This window comes from Glycine max, chromosome 18 (assembly GCF_000004515.6).
Source record: "Glycine max cultivar Williams 82 chromosome 18, Glycine_max_v4.0, whole genome shotgun sequence".
NCBI classification, from domain to species: Eukaryota; Viridiplantae; Streptophyta; class Magnoliopsida; order Fabales; family Fabaceae; genus Glycine; species Glycine max.
The window spans coordinates 677,884-699,280 of record NC_038254.2 but is presented as its reverse complement, the minus strand read 5'-3'; the positions used below and the strand labels follow the sequence as shown (position 1 = coordinate 699,280).

Genomic DNA, 21,397 nt, shown 5'->3' with positions numbered 1-21,397 from the left:
GGAGTAGTTTAAAGTTTTTGTTATTATATATAACAAAGAAATGTGGAAGTTGAATGAAACATGATGAAGTATTGTATCAGTGACGCATAAAAAGTTGGTAACTTGAATTTGACTATAATAAATAAATATGTAAGTTGAATGAGACTTGATAGATCATTTAGTTACACATACAAGTTTGGTAAATTTGACGCTTGGATTGTAGAGTAATGGTAGAGTGAGGAGTCTCTTACTTGAATTGTGGATTGTCTTCGCTGTTTATAAGCATCAGGTAGCATGGTTTTAGTGAAACTTGGTCAACTAATTACCTGCGATTACCTTATCGATTATGAGATCACACAAAGTTGCCCATACTAGAGGTACTACGGAAATTTCTGAAATAGCAACAACAAAGAGGGTGTTTGAGGCGAGTGTGGCTTGAATAGTCACAATAGCCCAAGCCTTTCGAAGAGGCATTTCCTGCCTTGTATGAATGCAAGGTGACGTTAGAGTGGGAGGGTGGTAAACATTAGGTAATATTCAAACTTTTGTTTTACATTCAATTCAATCATTGTTGCTACATATTTCTTTGGGTCGATCGAGGTCCTTAAGTTAGCCAGACCTTAATTGAGTTGAGGTGCTTAAGTATGTTGAGTTTCTATTGAGTTAAGACATGTGAGTTTATTAGACCCTTAAGTATGTCTTGTTATTTGTGTATTTTTTTCTCTTTATTTTTTTTATGTTCTCTCCAACCAAACATAGGGTAAAACAAAATATAATATTCAACAATTACTTTACTATTATTGACTAATACATTTTTCATACTATGTTTTATTATGAGAAAAAATTAAGGTTGTTTTTATTAACTTAAGACTTTACTAACAAGTCATTGATCCAAATGGTCATAGACTCAGTTTCATTAAGTAAGGTCTCAAGTTTGAGCATTGTGAATGGAAAAATGTGTTTGGGAGGAAAGATCTCATTAAAGGTGATCAGTCAAATTCTCTGATGCAGATTAGTTATTAATAAAATTGGTAGATATTTTGCATTAATGTCATGGTGATAAAAAAAATTAACTTAAGACCTTGATATAGGAATGATACATTAGACATAATCGTTTGGATGTTAGTTAAAACTAATTGTTGTGAATAGTAAAAATATTTTTAATAAGTTTTGAGGGAAATGAATTTTCAAACATTCAAATTGAAAATAACAAGTTAAATTAGATTATGATTTCATGTGATTCACAAACCAATATAAGTCATTTTAAAATGTGCTTACCCTCACTAACATGTACGGGTGTTTTGTGTGGGATGAGTTAACTTAATTATGTTCTCATACAATCAAACTTTTAATAGAATTAATTATATGAACTCAAACTTGTCTTGACCAAAACCTAAAAACTTTTGGGATAAGACTAGGTTAATCTAATTTGTTGACACAATATATTAATCTTAACATTATATATAACTAAATCATAAAATAAATTAATACAATAATAGTTAAGGTACATTTTACAATTCATATTTTTAAGATAAATGATATAAATACAAATATAGCATTAGATTATGTTAGAATGACCAAGAGTATAACTAAGGCACGTTTTTAGAATATATGGAATCCAATTTCTTAATCTTAAACCTATTAAGATTTCCTTTAAATAGAGATGAGAAAAATCATGAACACCCTCCTCATTTTTGCTAACTACAAAACTTTCTTCACTTATTCCAAAATTAGTGAAACATGTTTAATCTTGGAATTATTGAGAAATGAGCTTCCAAAAAGAAGATGCATCTCATAAATACATATTTTATTCTTTTGTTAAGTTTTTTTAATTTAATTTTTATAGATTGTTAGTGTAAACATTTTTTTTACAATGTCAATCAATCAAAAATAATCTTAAGACTATATTTGACAAAATTAGTTAGAAGATGAAAGACTAGTTGGTAGTTGAAAGTTAGAAAACTATCTTACTGAATTTAAGTGTTTGGGTAAAATTATCTATTGAATTAGTTAAAAAATATAAAATTATGTAAAAGGACATATTTATGTAATGTTTTTACCTTTAATAAATATTTAATAACAAAAAGGAAATAAATGTAAAAAATTAAAAGATAACGTTTTAAAAAATATCACTTCAAGTAATATCTTAAAAAAACTAAAAACTACTAAAAAAGCTCGTCTATCAAAAAATCAAACAAACTTTTCAACTAGAAAAAATGTTAAAAACTAATAAATTTATTGTCAAACACACTTTAAATATAACATTTTTTCTTCTTGACCTAACTTACTGTTTCCACTCAATCTCATATTTTATATTATATTAAATATAAGTTTAAATTCCATTAAAACTATAATTTATTATGCTAAATAATTTTGTGACCCATTAACAAAAATCAACAAGCATATATAGTAATTTGATTTGCTTTTAAGTTTTGTCATACTAAATCATATTCTATATATAGTGACATAGACATGCAAGATTATGATAACAATTTTTTTATTGATTTTTATTTGTTTATAAATGATATATTCAATTTACATTTAATACATAAAACCATGTTGAAATAAAAAAAAAATGTAAACATAAATATCTTTGATATATGATACTTGTAAAAACGAGATTAAATGAGATTTGGTGTTATAACTTATAGGTTTAAATATATTTTTAATTCTTATAATTTAATGTGTTTTTTTATGTTTCTTTCATGCAAAATTATTTTTTATTTTTAATTATCATAAATTAATTTTATTTTATTTTTGTTCTTATAACATTTTAGACAATACTTTGAATTGTAAAAAAAAATATCATCTAAAAGTATCATAAGAAAAAAATAAATAAATTAGAAAGACTAAAAAAATATTTAATTCTAAATTTCATGCAATTTTAGTATTATAAAAGCAACTTGATGGTAATAAAACTAACTGCAATTTTAATTGAATTTATTTTATAATGTTAATTATAATTTATAAAATATAATACTTTTTCTTAATAACACTTGAAGTTGACGGTAGTATGCACTATGGATGATCACGTCCTCTAAGGCTTCATTTGTTGAGACATCCCCAAATACATTGATTATGTCAATTTTTTTGTATTTTTCTTTAATTTTTTCAAATAAAATATTGTTTCTTCTTTGTACATGTCATTGCCGTAGAACAAGCTAGAAACTATGCTGTCAAACCGAATAGGAATTGATAGTGATAAAATTAACTGCAATTTTAATTGAATTTGTTCATAAAGCTAATCAAAGTTTAAATTATAAAATAATGCTTAATTTTTTTTATACTGAACTATCAACTTCCTATTTGAAAACCACATCAGCTAAAATGGTCAATAAAAAATCCATTAGAAACTTGACAAGTCTCAGCATAGAAACAGCTCAACACCCGAATATTCTAGGATTCCAATTTACAATTCCGGCAGCCATTACCAAATGCTTTTAAAAGTTTTTTTAAAAGATTATCATTAAAATGATGTTAAATAAAAAATACAATATTTTAAACAGTAAATAAAAATATAATATTTTAATAAGTGTAAATTAAAAATAATATAAAAAAATTTACAATAATTTATATATCTTATTCAAACGATTGAATTATACTACACATTGATTAAATTATAACATGATAAATAGGAGTACTTTCTTTTGATTGACTTTAGTAAATTCTTATTAAATGAAAGCAAACATTATTATTAATAATTAGGAAGGTCCAAAATCATGCAACCAATTGTCCTAGAAGGCAATTTCTAGTTGCTAATGTAACGCCTCACCTCACCCAACGTTTAACCCTTTTGACAAACCATGGGCAAAACCTCGGTTTTTATTTTTTCAATCAGCGGCTCGAAGCAGAAAAACGGTCATGTCATGACCCCTCACGTGACCTTCAGACACAACCCCTTTAAATACCCCTCCTTAACCCCTTCTCTGCCTCACCAAATCACGCTCTCTAATTACATTTCTAATCTCATTCTCCTTCTGTTCAAACACTCTCTCTCATGGGTACTCACTCTAGTCTACTATTCATTCTCAGCTCGATTTTGTTTTTTTTTTTTTTTAATTTCTTAACCTCTTAATCCATCGTTTTCTATTTTTTTTTCTTGAGCAGCATCAGATAAGAAGATTAGGATCGGCATCAACGGTAATGAATTGGTTTTGTTTCATGTGACTTTTTCAGTGTTTTTGTTTCTTTGCTTTGTACTAAGAAGAAGATTATGTGTATGCAGGATTTGGAAGGATTGGCCGTTTGGTGGCCAGGGTTGCCCTTCAAAGGAATGATGTTGAACTTGTTGCTGTCAACGATCCTTTCATCACCACTGATTACATGGTAAATGTTTTTTTCTTTGACTCTATTGTCCTGAAAAAACACACACACACACACACACAAGGGTTTGCAATATTGAATATGAGAGTAGTAGGTTTTGCTAATAATGTGCGTTGTTTAATGTTTTAAACATTGATTGCTCTGGCAGACATACATGTTCAAGTACGACACCGTTCATGGCCAGTGGAAGCATTTTGATGTGAAGGTGAAGGACTCTAAGACCCTTCTCTTTGGTGAGAAGCCCGTCACCGTTTTTGGAATCAGGTAAACTGATGCCTCTTTCTTGTGTTTTACTTTTAATTAAATCTATGATTTGTGTCCCTGGACACTAGGACTTTACATGTTCCTTTTTTCTTTTTTAATCTAATTCGTTGTCTTGTTGCCTCAGGAACCCTGAGGAAATTCCATGGGGTGAGGTTGGTGCTGATTATGTTGTTGAGTCAACTGGTGTATTCACTGACAAGGACAAGGCTGCTGCTCACTTGAAGGTTTGTTGTGATCTCTCTTATTTGATTATCTATTGTTGTGGATCTTTTGTGTCGGAAGATATAAGATTGGTCCAGTAGTTGGAGAAGCGTAAAGGGAGGGGGAGAGTTCACGGATTTGAATTCCCAACTGACATTTCTAATAACAACTAACAAATTATCTTTTGCCAATCGAAAATAAATGGATCATTCGTGTCTTTAGATATCTAGGAAGTTTAATTAGTGATTTGAAATGAGTATAATTTGGTTATGGTTATGATCAGGGTGGTGCCAAGAAGGTTGTCATCTCTGCCCCAAGCAAAGATGCACCCATGTTTGTTGTTGGTGTTAACGAGAAGGAGTACAAGCCAGAGCTTGACATTGTTTCCAATGCTAGCTGCACTACCAATTGTCTTGCTCCCCTCGCCAAGGTTTATTTTGATTTATACCCTTGTGATATATTTATTTATTGCTGCTTCCATCTGTATTATAAATTTGCATTTTTCTTAATGAAATTATTAAATCTTAATTTTGTACAGGTTATCAACGACCGATTTGGAATTGTGGAGGGTCTTATGACCACTGTTCATGCCATCACAGGTTTGTCATTTGGCTATATAACTTCTTGAATTAATCTATTATCCTTTTCAATTTTAGATGAAGATATGGTATTCATTATATACTTTTTGTGATGAGTCAGCTACTCAGAAGACTGTTGATGGTCCATCAAACAAGGACTGGAGGGGTGGAAGAGCTGCTTCCTTCAATATAATTCCCAGCAGCACTGGAGCTGCTAAGGTGCTGCCTTTGTTATATTTAAAATTATGCATACTTCTTTAGTTGGATGGTGTAAATTTTATTCTAAAGCTTTTGTTCTTTGTTGAATGTTTAATTTGGGATAAACAGGCTGTAGGAAAAGTTCTTCCAGCACTGAATGGTAAATTGACTGGCATGTCCTTCCGAGTCCCCACTGTAGATGTTTCAGTTGTTGACCTCACTGTCAGGCTAGAGAAGCCAGCAACCTATGAGCAAATCAAATCTGCTATCAAGTAAGTTTTAAGGTTTTGAAAATCTTTGCATTTGGCAAATTGAATCATGTTTTTTTTTCCTTTTGACCCAACAACTCTGTGTTGAACTTTCAGGGAGGAATCAGAGGGCAAATTGAAGGGTATTTTGGGTTACACCGAAGATGATGTTGTGTCTACTGATTTTGTTGGTGATAACAGGTGATGTGTTGTGTTTTGAAGCAACATTCGAAGATAAACTATCATTATCAGTTTTTGGTTTTCTCTTAGTCTAATTACTTGCCATGTTGAATGTTACTTTCATGTGCAGGTCTAGCATATTTGACGCCAAGGCCGGAATTTCTTTGAATGACAACTTTGTAAAACTTGTTTCCTGGTATGACAACGAATGGGGTTACAGGTAACTACTCTATATCTTGTTCTCATAACCTTGAATAGAAGGACGAGGAAATGTGTTTTTTTTATCCTTCGTTGTTACTTGATAATGACTAATGAGGACCATTTTGTTTGTTTTTTTTTTATTTTTTTGCAGTTCCCGTGTGATTGATTTGATTGTCCACATTGCATCCGTGGCTTAAAGAATTGAGTCTGAGCTTGGATATCATCGCTACACCGTTCCAAATTTTTATCTTAATCGAGTTTATTTTAGTGTGAATTCGGAATAAACACTTTGTGTTGCTGTGAGAGATATCATTGAAAAACAGTGCAATATGTTGAGTTGGTAGACGGCCTTATAGGTTTTTCCTCTCGTAAGGGACGATTGACTATTCTGTTTCGTTATCATAATCATCTAGTATAAGCAACATTTTGTTTTCCACGTCTCTTTGTTATAATTAAGTTAATAATATAATATTGTTAACATATTTTGATATTTATTATCTTTTATAATCAAAATAGTTTTTGTGGCTATTTTATTTAGAATAAATATAAGACTTTTTTGGAGGTTGTTTCTTCTATTAATTATTTTTAGACTATTTTTTATTATTTTGAAGTGTAAAACTTATAAATTAATAAGATAAAATTATTTTTCCTCTTACGTTCGTTGAAGAAGATACTAGCAAACATTAATTAATAAATGAGTTCTAATAATTTTGGGAATACTTTTGGCATAAAAATACAAATTAAGTTTTTGTTAACTTAATGTTATTACTTAAAATAACTAATTTTCTTAAAGAATATGAATTCCTTTATATTTAAGGACATAAATAGTGCTATTTTTTCTTATGTAATTTGCTAAAATTTGTAGTTTAGCCCCTTTTATTATTAGTGAACGGCACTTTGGGAAGGGTTGGGATTGTAGTTTAATCCCTTTCATAACCAAATACTGGAGTACTTCTTATTGAGGCAAAGTGATATCGAACAAGAATTACTATTTTTTTTTTTTACATAGGTTGTTAAAATGTAGCGCAGGTATCTTCGACAGGAGATCTCAATTATTTTTTTTACCCTATAGTTACAGTGTTATATTACTTTCAGGAGTTTTTAAATTTTTTTACTCATATTAAATCTCATTTTAAAATCTTAAATAATTTTTTTAGGTTTTTTTTTTACATTCACCTTCTAATATTTATTTATAATTTATTTTAAAATAATTAATTGTATATTTTCTAATTTTAAAAATTTGAATGTCCAAACTCCTTCTTTTCACTTTCCTTCCAAGTCGTGTCCCCTCCACCACTCGTCCTTGTCCTTTCTTTTATCTCTCTGACGTTCCCCCACCACTCACCCTCTCATCCTTTCTCTTGCGCTCCTCCACCCCTCACCTTTCGCCACGCCACCCACCCCCACCATCTGGTCCCTCCGTGAAACCCAACACCACCCTTACCTCCCTTTGACGCGACCCCCCACACTCTCTTCCCCTTTGTGGCAGTTGCTTCCCATGGGTCTCTACTGGGCAGAGAGACAAAAAAAATTGGGAAACTTTGCGGATCTTGGTGATTCCTGTGGAAGAACCAGATCTCCATGTGAAGATTTGATTGTCAACTCCAATAATAAATCTTTAGGAAGATCATATCATAAAGTTAAGGTCCTTTTTCAAGAACCACGGTTGGAGATGGCCTTAGCCCTTTTATTAAGGGTGATTGGGATTTTGGGAAGGGATGGGAAGTCAGTACATGCTATTATTCTTAAGTCATTTGGTTGAGTTCAAATTGAGAATAAAAAAAGAGAGAATTTTTAAAATTTTATGAGTCTCACATATTTTCTACTTTACTTTAATGTAATATATTTGCTTTATTTTATTTGATAGCACAATATTTTGACTCATTTTGTTCATATATTTTCTTTTTTATATTTTTTTATTGGCAAAAACTATCTTTGATTCCACAAAAGTATTTTTATAAAATTTTAGATGCCTTGAAAAATAATTTTCTAGAATGTATTTAATTCCAAAATATAATACCTTCTGAAAATTAATTTTTGGAAAATATATTTAAAAATTTATAAATATCTCAAATTTTTTATTCATAAACATTTGTAAAATTATTTTTCATAATATATTTAATACAGGTCTAGAAAGTGTGATATCATTTTTAAATACTTTATCTCACACTTATACTTTAATATTCTCTTTCAATTTTTTTATTTCTATTCAGTGTATTTTCTTTTTAACTCAAGACAAAAATACAACACCTGATATTATAAAGCCAATTGTAGAATAAGCTATACCCCACAAAACAAAACGAAAAAAAAATACATGGAGTGATACAAAACTTTATAAGAACATCCTCAATCTTGCACACCTGTTCAAAGATGAAGCAAACCCTTTATCCTTGAAGATTAGGATATGCACCGATCTAATTTATGATCTTCTCCTAGTGATGGCAATACACTGATACAAATTACTTAGCCAAGTTGAATACGGATAAATAAATCCCTTTTTATGAAACCTCAACCACCTGTAGCATAGGATCTGAGCATATTAAAAAATCTTTGTAGCTTCCAAGTCTGATTGTTGAAACACAACTTTGTTCCTACCCAACCAAATTGTAATGAATTATAGAGGACAACAATACCAAATTTGTATTGCTTCTTCACACCCTAGGAACAAATGATTCAATGTTTATGTTGCCTTCGAACATGATCTACAAACCGCTTGTTCCATACTCAAGATGTCCCTTGTCACCAGAATTTGTTTAGAAGGAACTCTATTTTGCATAGCTTTTCAAACAAACAAATAAATTTATTCCATATACCATTCCAGTTAATGAGACCTTCATCAACTTTCATATGTATTAATTATTAATCCTTAATTTTTTATGAACTCTATTAATGAAATGTCCACTCATTTTCTATAAGTGGATGTATTTATTGGCCTATAAACAATCTAAGTCATATTATCTTTTGAATTATGTGTTGTCATAACTTAAATCATTTAACTATAAGTATTTTTAGAATAAACTTTAATTTTCTTACATTATTAAGATTGACTAACTTAATATATATACAGTTAAGTTGTATATTAAAAACATACTTAAAAAACTAAATTTTAAAATAATGTCATTGGACCATATGGAAATGGCTCAAAGTATAATGCAAAACCATTCCAAAGTACTAGGTCTAATTTCTTAAATATAAATCCGTCAAAAGTCTCTTTGAAGCTAATGGAATCAATGACATGAGTAGGGTCATGAACACCCTTGTTGAGATGGAAAGGAAGGGGGTGCAGAAAAGGGGGAGAGAGAGGAAGTTATTTTAAAATATTAAACAAACCAAAAAGAGGAAGTGTAAAGAGAAAATGAGAGCTGCAAATAGATAACACCCTTCCTTCAACATTTGCTTATTTTGTTTTTGGGAAAGTGATAGAATGGGTAGTTGGATCACGCGGGTGCGGATTGGGAGAGGTTCCGTACGTGATGGCCCATTGTCAAAACCTGAAAAATAGAAGAGCAAAAACCAAGTCCCAAGAGATGCAATCCTCATGCTATGAACAAAATTACAAAAATGAAAAATAGAAAAGAGCAAGTTACCGCAGCAGACCAGCTTTGTTTCTTCGGATTGGATTTTGTTCGTATGTCCTACTTAATTATTCTTGATATTTAAATGAATGAGCCTTTTTAAAATATATAAAAAAGTAACCAAAAAAGTAGAGTTTTTAAACTTCTGTTAAGAGACACCCCCGAAAAAATGGCATTATTGAGAAGTAATGTTAAACCATTTTTTTTTTGTCAAATTAAAAGGTAGCTTTCAATTAAAAGAGAAAAAACGTCCTTACACCAACTATGGAAAGATTTAAAAAAGTTTTACAGTCATTTTATTAGAAATTGACATATATAATATGTTTATTGACTTATATAAAAGCTATTTAAAAGTTATACATATTATGATTTGTAATTTATAAAATAATTTTTACATTTGTTAGTGTAACTCTTAAAAAAAATTAGTAATGCTGATCTATCTCTGAATAATATGTTTAATCTGATCCATTTTGTTTGTAATTGCCAAGCCAGATATTGTCTTAGGCACTTGTTTGAAGACTTGTTGCACTATTGATTTTATGATTATATGGCGGTGGCACATGGATGTTGCCCGTCTCATTTGATTGAGATTAAAGAAGAGGTAGACAGATATATAAATCAAATATGGTGATCCCATGAGGTAGATCTATCAGTTGAATTGAAATGCAGAAACAGAGACATATAGATGAGTGAGTACTAAAGTGTGATTTGTGAAGCCCCACATTGCTCCTCGATTCCTTCGCCAGAGTTCCCTTTCCACGTGAAAACAGTTGAATGGAGATGTCCCCCAGTTGTAATATGCTGCCCAAATTGGATGGTTTATAAATGTGCTATAAATTTTATTTTTTTTACATTTCTCCCACACTTGAGACAATCTAATAAAATAAAATAAAAAACAAAAGACGGGTGACTTTTCAAACAATTAATGATACATTAATATTTTATTATTTTAACATATTTTTTTTTATCATATCTATATTTTTTACTCTTCTTTCCCAAGTGTTGCATGGGAATTTTGGATGTTTACCTTTTCCTTTTCAAACAGCTAAAAAAAGCATTATTAATATTATATTTTCTTACTTTTTATTATTTTTCACATTTGTCATCAATTTCTTTGTTGTCATTTTCCTCCCTCAAATGTAACGCGTGTCTGGTTAAACATTAACAACATTTTATTTGGTTGAGAAGAGAAATAAAGTTGATGGAAATAAAAGAAAGGTGATTAGAGAAGAAAGAAATATGTAGGAAATTAAAAAATAATACACTAATTAAATTTGATTTCTAAAATTTAACCCATCCCAGTTAATTTGGGATCGACACATGCATGAGTTAAGAGGCTGGTATCCCTGTATCAGTTTTGAATACAGCTCTTTTCAGTTCACTATCTCCTTCAAAAAGTTAAGGGCAAGATTTCAAAGAGTCAGCTACTGCAAGACATCCTTGGATATACAATAACAATATACTGATGGTGATGGAAAAGAGAAATAATAAAGGTTTGCGTCCACATGCTTGTGTATAGTTGTATACCAGAATATACGTAGTATATAATTAATTTCCTTTTTCTTCCCATTTATTTCAACTATGCATAATGTAGCTAGTTTTTCTTGCATTTAATTGTCAGTGACCGTTTGAAGAAGCTGCATTTTTCAGCAATTTATAATCATTGAAAATCTAGATACACTGAATTCGAAAGCCTAAAAAATGCCTAATTATGTTAACAGAGATATTCTGAGCAGCTCGGGTGAATATTTAAATTTAAAGTAAACTTTAAAATATTTTTTTTACAAACTAATTAGAATATCATAATTTTATTTAAAGTTTAAATTTTTAGGTTTTTTAAGATATAGAACTATTTACTAAATTTTTATAAATAATTTAATTTGATATTACTTTTTTATTAATTATAAAATTTATTTATTTATTTTTATTGATCCATCACTAATATTAAGTAGTATTTTATATTAACTTTAGTTTTAAATGAGAGAGAATAAAAAAAAACAAATAATATATGCATGATGATAAGAAATCTTTATGATAACAAAATGAATTTTATCGCTAATTAAGGACATGTTGTGAGATCACATGTAAATGAGTAAATGATGGATAAGATCTACCCCAATGGTTAGGCCACTTCCAAACTCCATAGAGATGGCAGCCACCCGTCATGGTCGCTTGGACAAGAAGTATCTTAAAAAAAAATATAGACTTAATTACTAATTGGGTCTCTCAATTATTTAAAATGTGTTAATTTGATTTTCAAATTAAAAAAATTCAAATTAAATCTTTTAATTATTAAAAATACATCAATTGAGTCATTTTCAATCCAGTTGAGGTCGACAATAATAAATTAAAAATGAATGTAGTTTAAATTACGAATAATAGATGATGCTAACGGTTAAAAATTATCATTATATTTATTTTTATTTCAAAGTAATTCTCTTAAGTACTTAAAATTTTGAAAAGTTTAAACATCCCAAAAGAGAAACAGAAGTGAGAATTTATGTAAGTTGGTACTTTCCTCAATCAACAAAAGTCAAACAATGATATCGAAACCTCATTCTTTGTTTGCTTTTATATATATAAGTCATAGCTTTCAGCATTTACCTGGTGTAAGTAAAAGACGAGTACATGGCCGTAGCTGCAGGGTTTGTCCCAATCTTAACTGACTGACATCTCTATTCCTACCAAGCAAATGTTTATGCTCACAGAAGTCTATAGCTCTCTGCTTTCAGCACTGCATTAATCTTTATTCTTTGAAGCAAATAATGCAAATGAAAATCATGTATGAAAAATTTGATTTGCCTCAATAGTCTGTGCCCACAGCCTCTCTGTCTCTCTGCACCCAATTAAATGTTGTACCAAATCTGGGGTTTCAAGTGTGACAAATTCCATGAAATTTCCTAATGTGAATGAATGAAACAACTTTTCAGAGCAATCCTTCCTTAACCAAATATCTATAACTAATCAAAAGTCTTTATATATATATATATATGGTGAAAAGTGACAGAACATAGAGACAGGCACAGGATGTGAATGATATGTTGAAATTGACACCACAGACTCACTTAGGACCCGTTAGTTAGTAGAGAAAGAGAATGAAAAAGAAAAAAATAATAATAGTAAAATGAGATAATATCTATAATTTTAAATTTTATTTTAATTAAAAATTTTCATGTCATTTTATTTTCTTTTTATTCTACCGAACAATACCTTAGAGATCATTACATAAGCTTAAATTACAAGTAATTTTAGCTGTGCTAATCAAAAGTTTAAGACACATTAAATAATGCTCTTGTATTTTCATGTTAATCCATGCTAAAATTACTTTAATATTATTTATTTTATTAATTAACTGTGCTTACACAGAGTCTGCACGCAAGATTGTTAAATGTAACCAGTTGGTTACTGGGGTCAGATAATCATAATCAAATAAATGGCCTTTGGCCATATGTTCACGGACCAGAGAATCTTAATCTTTCTATGCTCTCTTTTCAACTTTTCTTCTGCAGCATTGACACAAGTCTCTCTCACTCAGAGACAAAGCCCTGGTCATGTAACATCATACACCTGTGTGTGACGTGTTTTCACACTCTGTTTTCTTTTAACATTTTGCCATCAAATTCCGCAGAGAACGCTAGTTAGGTTCATGTTCGCCATTAATTATGCCATCCCCACACTTCACTCTATCAAATCTCACACCAACAATTTTCACACAATCACACTATTATTAGCTACATTTAGAAACTGAAATAAGGAAAAACTTTGAGTCAGCATCTAAACAACAACTACCAGTTGCAGACTTGAAGTTTGTTGCAGTGGTAAACTTACTACATTGGAAGTATACTTGTGTGCGTTTTAGAGCGCCAGTGCAATGCCTCCATACTTGCCTCTTCGCTGGGAGAGTACGGGAGAACAATGGTGGTATGCATCTCCCATCGATTGCGCCGCTGCCAACGGCCACTATGATCTGGTGGTGGAGCTTCTCCACCTGGATACCAACCTCCTCATCAAGCTCACTTCCCTCCGCAGAATCCGCCGCCTCGAAACCGTGTGGGACGACGAGAAACACTTGGAGAACGTCGCGAAATGTCGCTCGCAGGTTGCCAGGAATCTCATGCTGCAATGCGAGACAGGAAGAGGACACAATTCTCTCATTCGCGCCGGCTACGGCGGGTGGCTTCTCTACACTGCTGCCTCAGCTGGTGACCTGGATTTTGTTCGTGAATTGTTGGGGAAGTACCCTGCGCTCGTGTTTGGTGAAGGAGAGTATGGAGTCACTGATATACTGTATGCTGCGGCGAGGAGCAATAGTTGTGAGGTGTTTGAGCTTCTGCTTCGTTCTGCTCTCTCGCCGCCGCAAATGGAGGATGTTTACGAGAGGGACATGATGAATAGGGCAGTTCATGCTGCTGCCAGAGGAGGGAACTGGGAGACGCTGAAACGGCTTGTGGGGAACGGTTCTGGCGTTTTGGGCTTTAGAGATGCTCAAGGATGCACTGCTCTGCATACTGCAGCTGGTAGAGGACAGGTTGAGGTGAGGCAGTGAGTTACTTTACTTTGAATCTTGATCAGCTTGTCTATGGTTTTAAATTGAATGAATATAATTAGCACAGTACATCTGGTTCCTTCAGGATCATATGAGTATAGAATATAAGATATGAAGTATGCTGTTCAAATTATACTTTGCATATTTGGGTGAATTCATCCTACGTTTGCCCTTCTGCTTTAAGCTGATTTGCATTCGCATTGGACATTTCGACAAAATGTAGTTTTATGGATGCTTTTGTCACTGTTCTCCAACAATAATTAGAGTTTCATCAAAGTAGTCTGCTTACTAAAAGTTTTCATTAAATGTTAACAATGATTACCGAAGTGAAATTCTAATTCTGATTGGAGAATAGTATCAAAATCACTTGTAGAACTACTTCTAAATTTTGTCCTACCAGGCTACAAGCACAGAAACAGTCAGTGTTAATTGTTAATCCTCTGTGGAGTACCAATGCCTTTTGTGAATGTATCTAAACTGGTATTTTTGGATGTTTCACTGTGAATGTGTAGTAAAATTTAATATAGTTATATATAAGACATGGTTACACTGATTTATAATTTTGTTTTTAGAATGTAAGAAATATGTTCTTAATTTGGATTGAATTATATATTTATTATGTTTGTTTCTATATGCATCTAAGTATGTATCGTATCCTATACATTTTCAGAATAGTTGTATTAGATTTGTATCAGGTAGGTATCGTATATGTGCATCATAGTTACAAAAGTTCAATATGTCCAAACTGGTGTACGCCCTGCATTTTCACTGTCCCTTATCTTGATCATTTCAATGACGCAGGTGGTGAGAAATCTACTTGCATCATTTGATGTTGTAAACTTAACAGATGATCAAGGGAACACAGCATTACATATAGCTTCTTACAGGGGTCACTTAGCAGTGGTTGAGATTCTGATTCTTGCATCCCGCTCACTAGCATTGTTAACCAATCACTACGGAGATACTTTTCTTCATATGGCGGTGGCTGGTTTCAGAAGTCCTGGTTTCCGTAGACTGGACAAGCATACTGAGCTCATGAGGCAATTGGTAAGTGGAAAGACTGTGAACTTACAGGACATTATCAATGTTAAGAACAACGATGGAAGAACGGCGCTTCATGTATCCGTGATGGATAATATTCAATGTGAGCTAGTGGAATTGTTGATGTCTGTGCCATCAATTGATTTGAACATTTGTGATGCTGATGGGATGACCCCTTTGGATCTTTTAAAACAAAGGGCGCGATCAGCATCATCTGATATATTGATCAAGCAAATGATTTCTGCTGGAGGGGTCTCTAAATGTCAGGATGCTGTGGCAGGAAATGCCCTTTGCACTCATGACAAAGCCCATGTCATTGGAGGCAGTCCTGGGACTTCATTTAGAATACCAGATGCAGAGATATTCTTGTACACTGGCATTGAGAATTCATCAGATACCACCAATTATGATCAAGCAAGTGTGGAATCATATTCCTGCTCAAACGAACTAAGCAATTCTGACTCAGCCAATTCCCCACATAACAAGAAGTCTAGTTCTGTCAATGTAAGGCGCTCAAAGTTTCGTCTCCACTGGCCTAGGAGAAGAGAGACAAAAGCAGCTGCCTCAGAATTGGAAGATGATGATTCTCTTGACCCTTTCAGTTCAAGTAGAAACTTGGAAGAGTTTCCAATCCCGTTGCGGCAAAGATACTCACAACCATGCTCCCATCCAAACAACAAAAGAACACAATCTATGAGGACTTCTCTTCCAAGTCCATCCTCCAATGTGAAATTCAGTGCAGGTCTAATGCAAGGTGTAATTCAGCTAAAGCCACATTCTGCTCATTCAACTCCTAGTCCTTTCCAAGAATTATCTGTGGCTTCTCTCTTTTACATCAAGGAACAAAAGGGTGTTGATATAATTGGACCCTCTTGCTCTAATGGATCAATAGATGACGGCACTCTTCTATTGAACTACAAACACTGTTCCTTCAATAAGAAATTAATGGATGGGTATTTTTCTTTTGGAGCACAGGGCCTGGCTGTTGAAGATTCCAATAGCTGCGCAAAGTCAAACAGCGGTTACAAACGTTTAAGTTCCATAGTTGCCTAACTATTGTGATCAATTTGGTGAGAACATGAAAATGATAAATTACTTACTACTTAGCTTGTAATGACAAGTTTGTAAAAGTTGTTAGACATATGTTATTTACTACGGATCTTCTTGCAACAATTTTCTTTGCAACATATGTTGTACTCTTTTCAAGGTGTAACATGTTCAGATTACACAATTAACAATGAAATGAAACTACATATCAATTTCCTAGCATATCTGCCAAAGTGCTACTCCCTCTTGTCTTAAAAATTATAAATATACATTACTTTTTTTTATTTATTTGGTTTTGAATTTTTTTTCTTTTTTCTTGTTATTTCTCTCATCTTTTCACTATAGTTCAGTTTGGATAAATTATTGGGTGGTATTGGTTTCCACTAATTTTTACATAACACATAATCAAAATCAAGTGATATTAATTTTTATAGTAAATTATAAAATTTAGACAAAAGCTAACTAATGCCTAAGGAAATTAGTTAGACAACTTAACTAGAAATATTTTTATTATGAGACAAAAAATTGTGTTATCTATAATCTTTTTTACATTCTCTTACTATTTACCTAATAAATATTTTTTTCTTTTAATTCCTTAAATGATACTCTAAAAATACTGATTAACAAAATCTTAAAATTCAAGTATGAATTTACGTAAACATTGATTGAAATCATGGAGATCAGCACTTGATAAATTTCCCCCAAAAAAGGGTGAATGATTATTAACACTCCTAAAACAATTGGACTTCTACTTAAAAGATTTGACTTCTATGTACAATCCTATTTTGTGCAAAAGTATGTTGCATCTTCAAATTTTTTTGGTTAGTTTTTTAGAATGTATAGCCAAATTGATTTAATAATTCTTATGCAAACTTCCATATTCTTGTAACAACCAAAAAACTTCTATATTGTACTAACCCTTCTCACAAAAAGAATATGCACCCCTTATTTGATGTCCATAATATGGATGGTGAGAATCCACCGAGAAAGTATTTAGAGCCAAAGAAAAATCAGCAATGACATTCTTAGTAAAAACAAACTTTAACTTTTCTAATTATAGTTGCTTTACATTTGTCCTTTCAGTTTCTATAAAACGGTCTTCCTTGTTCAGATTTCGTTGTCTAACCCCCACCCCTCCCCAAAAAAAACAAGCAGGTATATAAATTAATCAAATACTACTGCGTGTGGGGGTGGGAAAATGGGCCACTCTGAGGAAAACAGTGATGTTGCTGCCAGGCAGAAGGCAATCGATGATTGGCTTCCGGTCACTGGTTCCCGAAATGCCAAATGGTGGTCTTCAGCCTTCCACAATCTCACAGCCATGGTTGGTGCAGGTGTCCTCAGCCTTCCATTTGCCATGTCAAATATGGGCTGGTACATGGATTCTTTAATATCACCTATCTTCTGAGAAATTATTATATAGTTTGAAATCATATAGTTAAAGGTCCCAATCAATCTCTAAGTGACATGTTTTTCGAAACTAGTCATATCTCTCCATCAATCTCTCTGACATTTTTTCTTAAATAGAAAAAAAAATTATAATTATATGTCACGTAAAGATTTATTAGGAAGGATCATATGCTTTGGATCATGAAATAATTCCTCTTTAACCTTCCATTTGATTTTATTTGAACATACTTGTGTTTCTAATCATTATTATCATTTAAAAATAATAGGGGCCCCGGTGCTACCGTGCTTATCTTGTCATGGGTTATCACCCTCTACACCCTATGGCAAATGGTTGAGATGCACGAAATGGTGCCAGGGAAAAGATTTGATAGGTACCATGAGTTGGGCCAGCATGCCTTCGGAGACAAGCTAGGTCTCTGGATTGTGGTTCCCCAACAAGTTGTTGTTGAAGTTGGCACGTGCATTGTCTATATGGTTACTGGTGGCAAGTCATTGAAGAAAGTTCATGATACCCTTTGTCCCGATTGCAAAGATATTAAGACCTCGTATTGGATTGTTATCTTCGCTTCTGTGAACATCGTTCTTGCGCAATGCCCTAACTTGAACTCCATCTCTGCTATCTCTTTTGTTGCAGCTGCCATGTCTTTGATGTAACTAAACTCTTCTACCTTTGTTTTTATATCCGTTTATTTTAAGGATAAAATTTAAATGCAAACCTTTAAATATTTTTATTGTTGTTCTCCAATCATAATTAGGGCATCCTCTCAATAATTTGCATTAAAGATCAATGTAGGTTATTGAGGTATTACTCTAATTTTCACTCGGGAACAATACAAAAGTTGTTTTCCAATGAGAAATATCACCTAGGTCATATGGGTTTTCCATAATAATCATGACTTATCACCTTGGTCATTTTAACTTAGTATAAGATCATTCAAGTAATATTTTATAACAACACCTAAATTATATCCAAATTTCGTCCTTAATATAATAATCTTACCTTATTAGTGAATGATTAGTGTTGAGTGTGGATTGTTTAATTTAAACAGATACTCAACCATCGCTTGGGGTGCTTCTATAAACAAGGGGATTGAAGCAAATGTGGATTATGGCTCCAGAGCCACTAGCTCTGCTGATGCTGTATTCAACTTCTTTTCTGCCTTGGGTGATGTAGCATTTGCCTACGCAGGTCACAATGTGGTTTTGGAAATTCAAGCAACCATGCCTTCATCCGAAGATACACCTTCCAAGAAACCCATGTGGAGAGGAGTTATTTTGGCATACATAGGAGTTGCATTCTGCTACTTACCTGTTGCCTTCATTGGATACTATATGTTTGGAAACTCAGTTGATGATAACATCCTCATCACACTAGAACGCCCCGCTTGGCTCATTGCCGCTGCTAACCTCTTTGTCTTTGTCCACGTTGTTGGAGGCTACCAGGAGAGTTACAACTTTCTAACTATCTTTTTAGTTGTTGTAATTTTTTATTTTTTTATTTTTATAAAATTATTTTCTTTAGTTCTTGTAAATAATTATTATTTTATTTTTAATCCTTATATCATTTTAGATAAAATTTCAAATAATGAAAAAAAAATATTATCTAAAGTATTATTTGGATAAAAAATAAAATAAACATAATTTATAAGGATTAAAAATAAATAAACAATTTTGTAAATTAGAAGAAGTAAAAAGATATTTAAGTGATTATTGTTGTTTTTTAAGCCAATATTCTCGTTTGATTTTATTTTTTTTATCTTTTTTGTAAGCACAGGTGTTTGCCATGCCAGTGTTTGATATGATCGAAACCTACATGGTTACGAAATTAAATTTCCCACCTTCTACTGCACTCCGAGTAACAACTCGCACTATATATGTTGGTATGTCATTAGTGATTGCTTATGGACACTTTGTTTTGAGTGGCCAGATTGTTGGCTTGGACAATTGGTCAATACTTATCTTATTTTTAATGTTGTTTTTTCAGCATTGACAATGTTAATTGGCATATGTATCCCGTTCTTTGGCTCTCTTCTTGGATTTCTTGGAGGCTTTGCGTTTGCCCCGACATCATATTTTGTAAGTAGAAAGCATATTTATTATTTCTTAACTTTTAAAATATATTATTGAATATGGATCATTGAGAATATGTATTACCAATCCAATTAATGCTCGTGCTTAATGTAGTGTTATTTTATCTTACTTGTAGTTGCCCTGTATCATATGGCTTAAGCTTAAAAAGCCCAAGAAATTTGGCTTGTCTTGGACGATTAACTGGGTATGTTAATTGTCATTTTAGTTGACAACTCTTCAATTAATTTATCAAATTGTTTAAACTTGAACTAATTTTCTTCTCCATCCTTTTAAATTTCAGATCTGCATTATTCTTGGGGTAATGTTGATGATAGTATCTCCAATTGGTGCTCTAAGGAATATCATATTATCGGCCAAAAACTACGAGTTCTTCTCATAAACTATTGATGCAATCATTGATTCCCCAACCGATTTTAAAGTTGATGAGTGAAACTAAATAACAAGAAAGCACGCAGACATGCGTTATACATTGAATATAGATAAGCTTAATAGGATTTGTGGAAGTGATACACACACAACTAGCCTTGTACAAAATTATACTTCTTTTGAAGTAACAACTATCTTATTCACCGTGTAGCTTATTAGCGGAAACACTGTTGTACGAGTTTACCGGTTGTAAACGTAATGAAGTAGTGAATATAATGGTCATATAATAACCAATGCAATTAATTAGTTACTTTCTTGATCGAGCGAGCAAGCAATGAATCAAGTAACAAATAATTTTTAATCTAAAAAAAAGTAACGATTTTTAAAAAAAATTATTTTCAGATTTAATTAAGAAAAAAAATTCATAATGTGATGAATCAAGTAATAAATAATTAATTTTTGGTTGTTGGGTAATAAATCAATTATCCCTTAATGTAGTATTTTTCAAACCTAAATTTCTTCTAATCACGTAATTGACCTTCAATTTTACTAAATTACTTTGCCCTTAAATCCTTGGTAGGTAAACATTTTATTAATTACCGATCCTAAATCCTTAGACGAACTATTTTTTGAAAAGGAAAAAATTCCATTAAATATAAGACATTTGAAATGGCCACAAGAAGTGACCACCCAACCACAGTATATACAAGAACCCATACTACTATTGAAGCAGCATCACCAACCCCAAAAAACAACTTGATAAGCAAAACCCTTAGGTGAGCTTAATTAGAGAACATATACAACATCAAAATTCATAAAAAGTTTTCATAATTATGTATTTTTATATAAAGTATTCATAATTATGTGTTTTTCATAAATGGACAGAAAGAACTAATTGAAAAGAAATAAAAATTTAAATAACTAACTAAAAATTTGATAAAAATATAAAAACATGCGGATCAATTTAACCAATAATTTACAAGAGTGACTTGATTTTAAATGATGTAAAATTATTTATTTGACTAATTGTTGTTAACGGTATCAACAAATGATTGATTTAAATATTATATAGTTTGTTTTTTAAATAAAATTTCAAATTTTTCACTATAAAAAACTTTCATTCGCAAAATTAATCTCTTTTGGAATTGC

General features: G+C 31.8%; 3 protein-coding genes across 3 annotated transcripts; all 3 read left to right on the top strand.

Moving 5' to 3' along the window:
• Positions 1 to 3,911: 3,911 nt before the first annotated feature.
• LOC100782924 (glyceraldehyde-3-phosphate dehydrogenase, cytosolic-like) lies at positions 3,912 to 6,608 on the top strand. Its single transcript, NM_001253117.2, is given in 12 exon segments — positions 3,912 to 3,980; positions 4,087 to 4,119; positions 4,205 to 4,305; positions 4,451 to 4,566; positions 4,691 to 4,790; positions 5,051 to 5,197; positions 5,306 to 5,366; positions 5,467 to 5,564; positions 5,673 to 5,815; positions 5,909 to 5,992; positions 6,102 to 6,191; positions 6,324 to 6,608. Coding segments are annotated over 12 exon segments (1,023 nt in total). The 5' UTR covers positions 3,912 to 3,976; the 3' UTR covers positions 6,370 to 6,608.
• A 6,659-nt stretch (positions 6,609 to 13,267) lies between these two features.
• On the top strand, positions 13,268 to 16,614 carry LOC100782564 (kinase D-interacting substrate of 220 kDa). Its single transcript, XM_006601842.4, has 2 exons — positions 13,268 to 14,281; positions 15,095 to 16,614. The coding sequence occupies exons 1-2, from the start codon at positions 13,619 to 13,621 to the stop codon at positions 16,385 to 16,387; spliced, it is 1,956 nt and encodes a 651-aa protein (XP_006601905.1). The 5' UTR covers positions 13,268 to 13,618; the 3' UTR covers positions 16,388 to 16,614.
• Positions 16,615 to 17,518: 904 nt separating this feature from the next.
• On the top strand, positions 17,519 to 20,541 carry LOC100786115 (lysine histidine transporter 2). The gene is made up of 7 exons (XM_014770250.3): positions 17,519 to 17,755; positions 18,058 to 18,441; positions 18,841 to 19,234; positions 19,566 to 19,671; positions 19,776 to 19,867; positions 19,998 to 20,066; positions 20,163 to 20,541. Exons 1-7 carry the CDS (start codon positions 17,580 to 17,582, stop codon positions 20,259 to 20,261), a joined length of 1,320 nt encoding a protein of 439 aa, XP_014625736.1. The 5' UTR covers positions 17,519 to 17,579; the 3' UTR covers positions 20,262 to 20,541.
• The last annotated feature ends 856 nt before the right edge of the window (positions 20,542 to 21,397 follow it).

What these genes read in the sequence shown, in the direction of transcription:
- LOC100782564 (XM_006601842.4), top strand. Translation starts at nt 13,619, where the DNA reads ATGCCTCCATACTTGCCTCTTCGCTGGGAGAGTACGGGAGAACAATGG. An exon ending in CTGGTAGAGGACAGGTTGAG is followed by an intron (nt 14,282 to 15,094) that starts GTGAGGCAGTGA and finishes TCAATGACGCAG; the next exon opens with GTGGTGAGAAATCTACTTGC.
- LOC100786115 (XM_014770250.3), top strand. Translation starts at nt 17,580, where the DNA reads ATGGGCCACTCTGAGGAAAACAGTGATGTTGCTGCCAGGCAGAAGGCA. An exon ending in GCAGCTGCCATGTCTTTGAT is followed by an intron (nt 18,442 to 18,840) that starts GTAACTAAACTC and finishes TAATTTAAACAG; the next exon opens with ATACTCAACCATCGCTTGGG. An exon ending in AACTCGCACTATATATGTTG is followed by an intron (nt 19,672 to 19,775) that starts GTATGTCATTAG and finishes TTGTTTTTTCAG; the next exon opens with CATTGACAATGTTAATTGGC.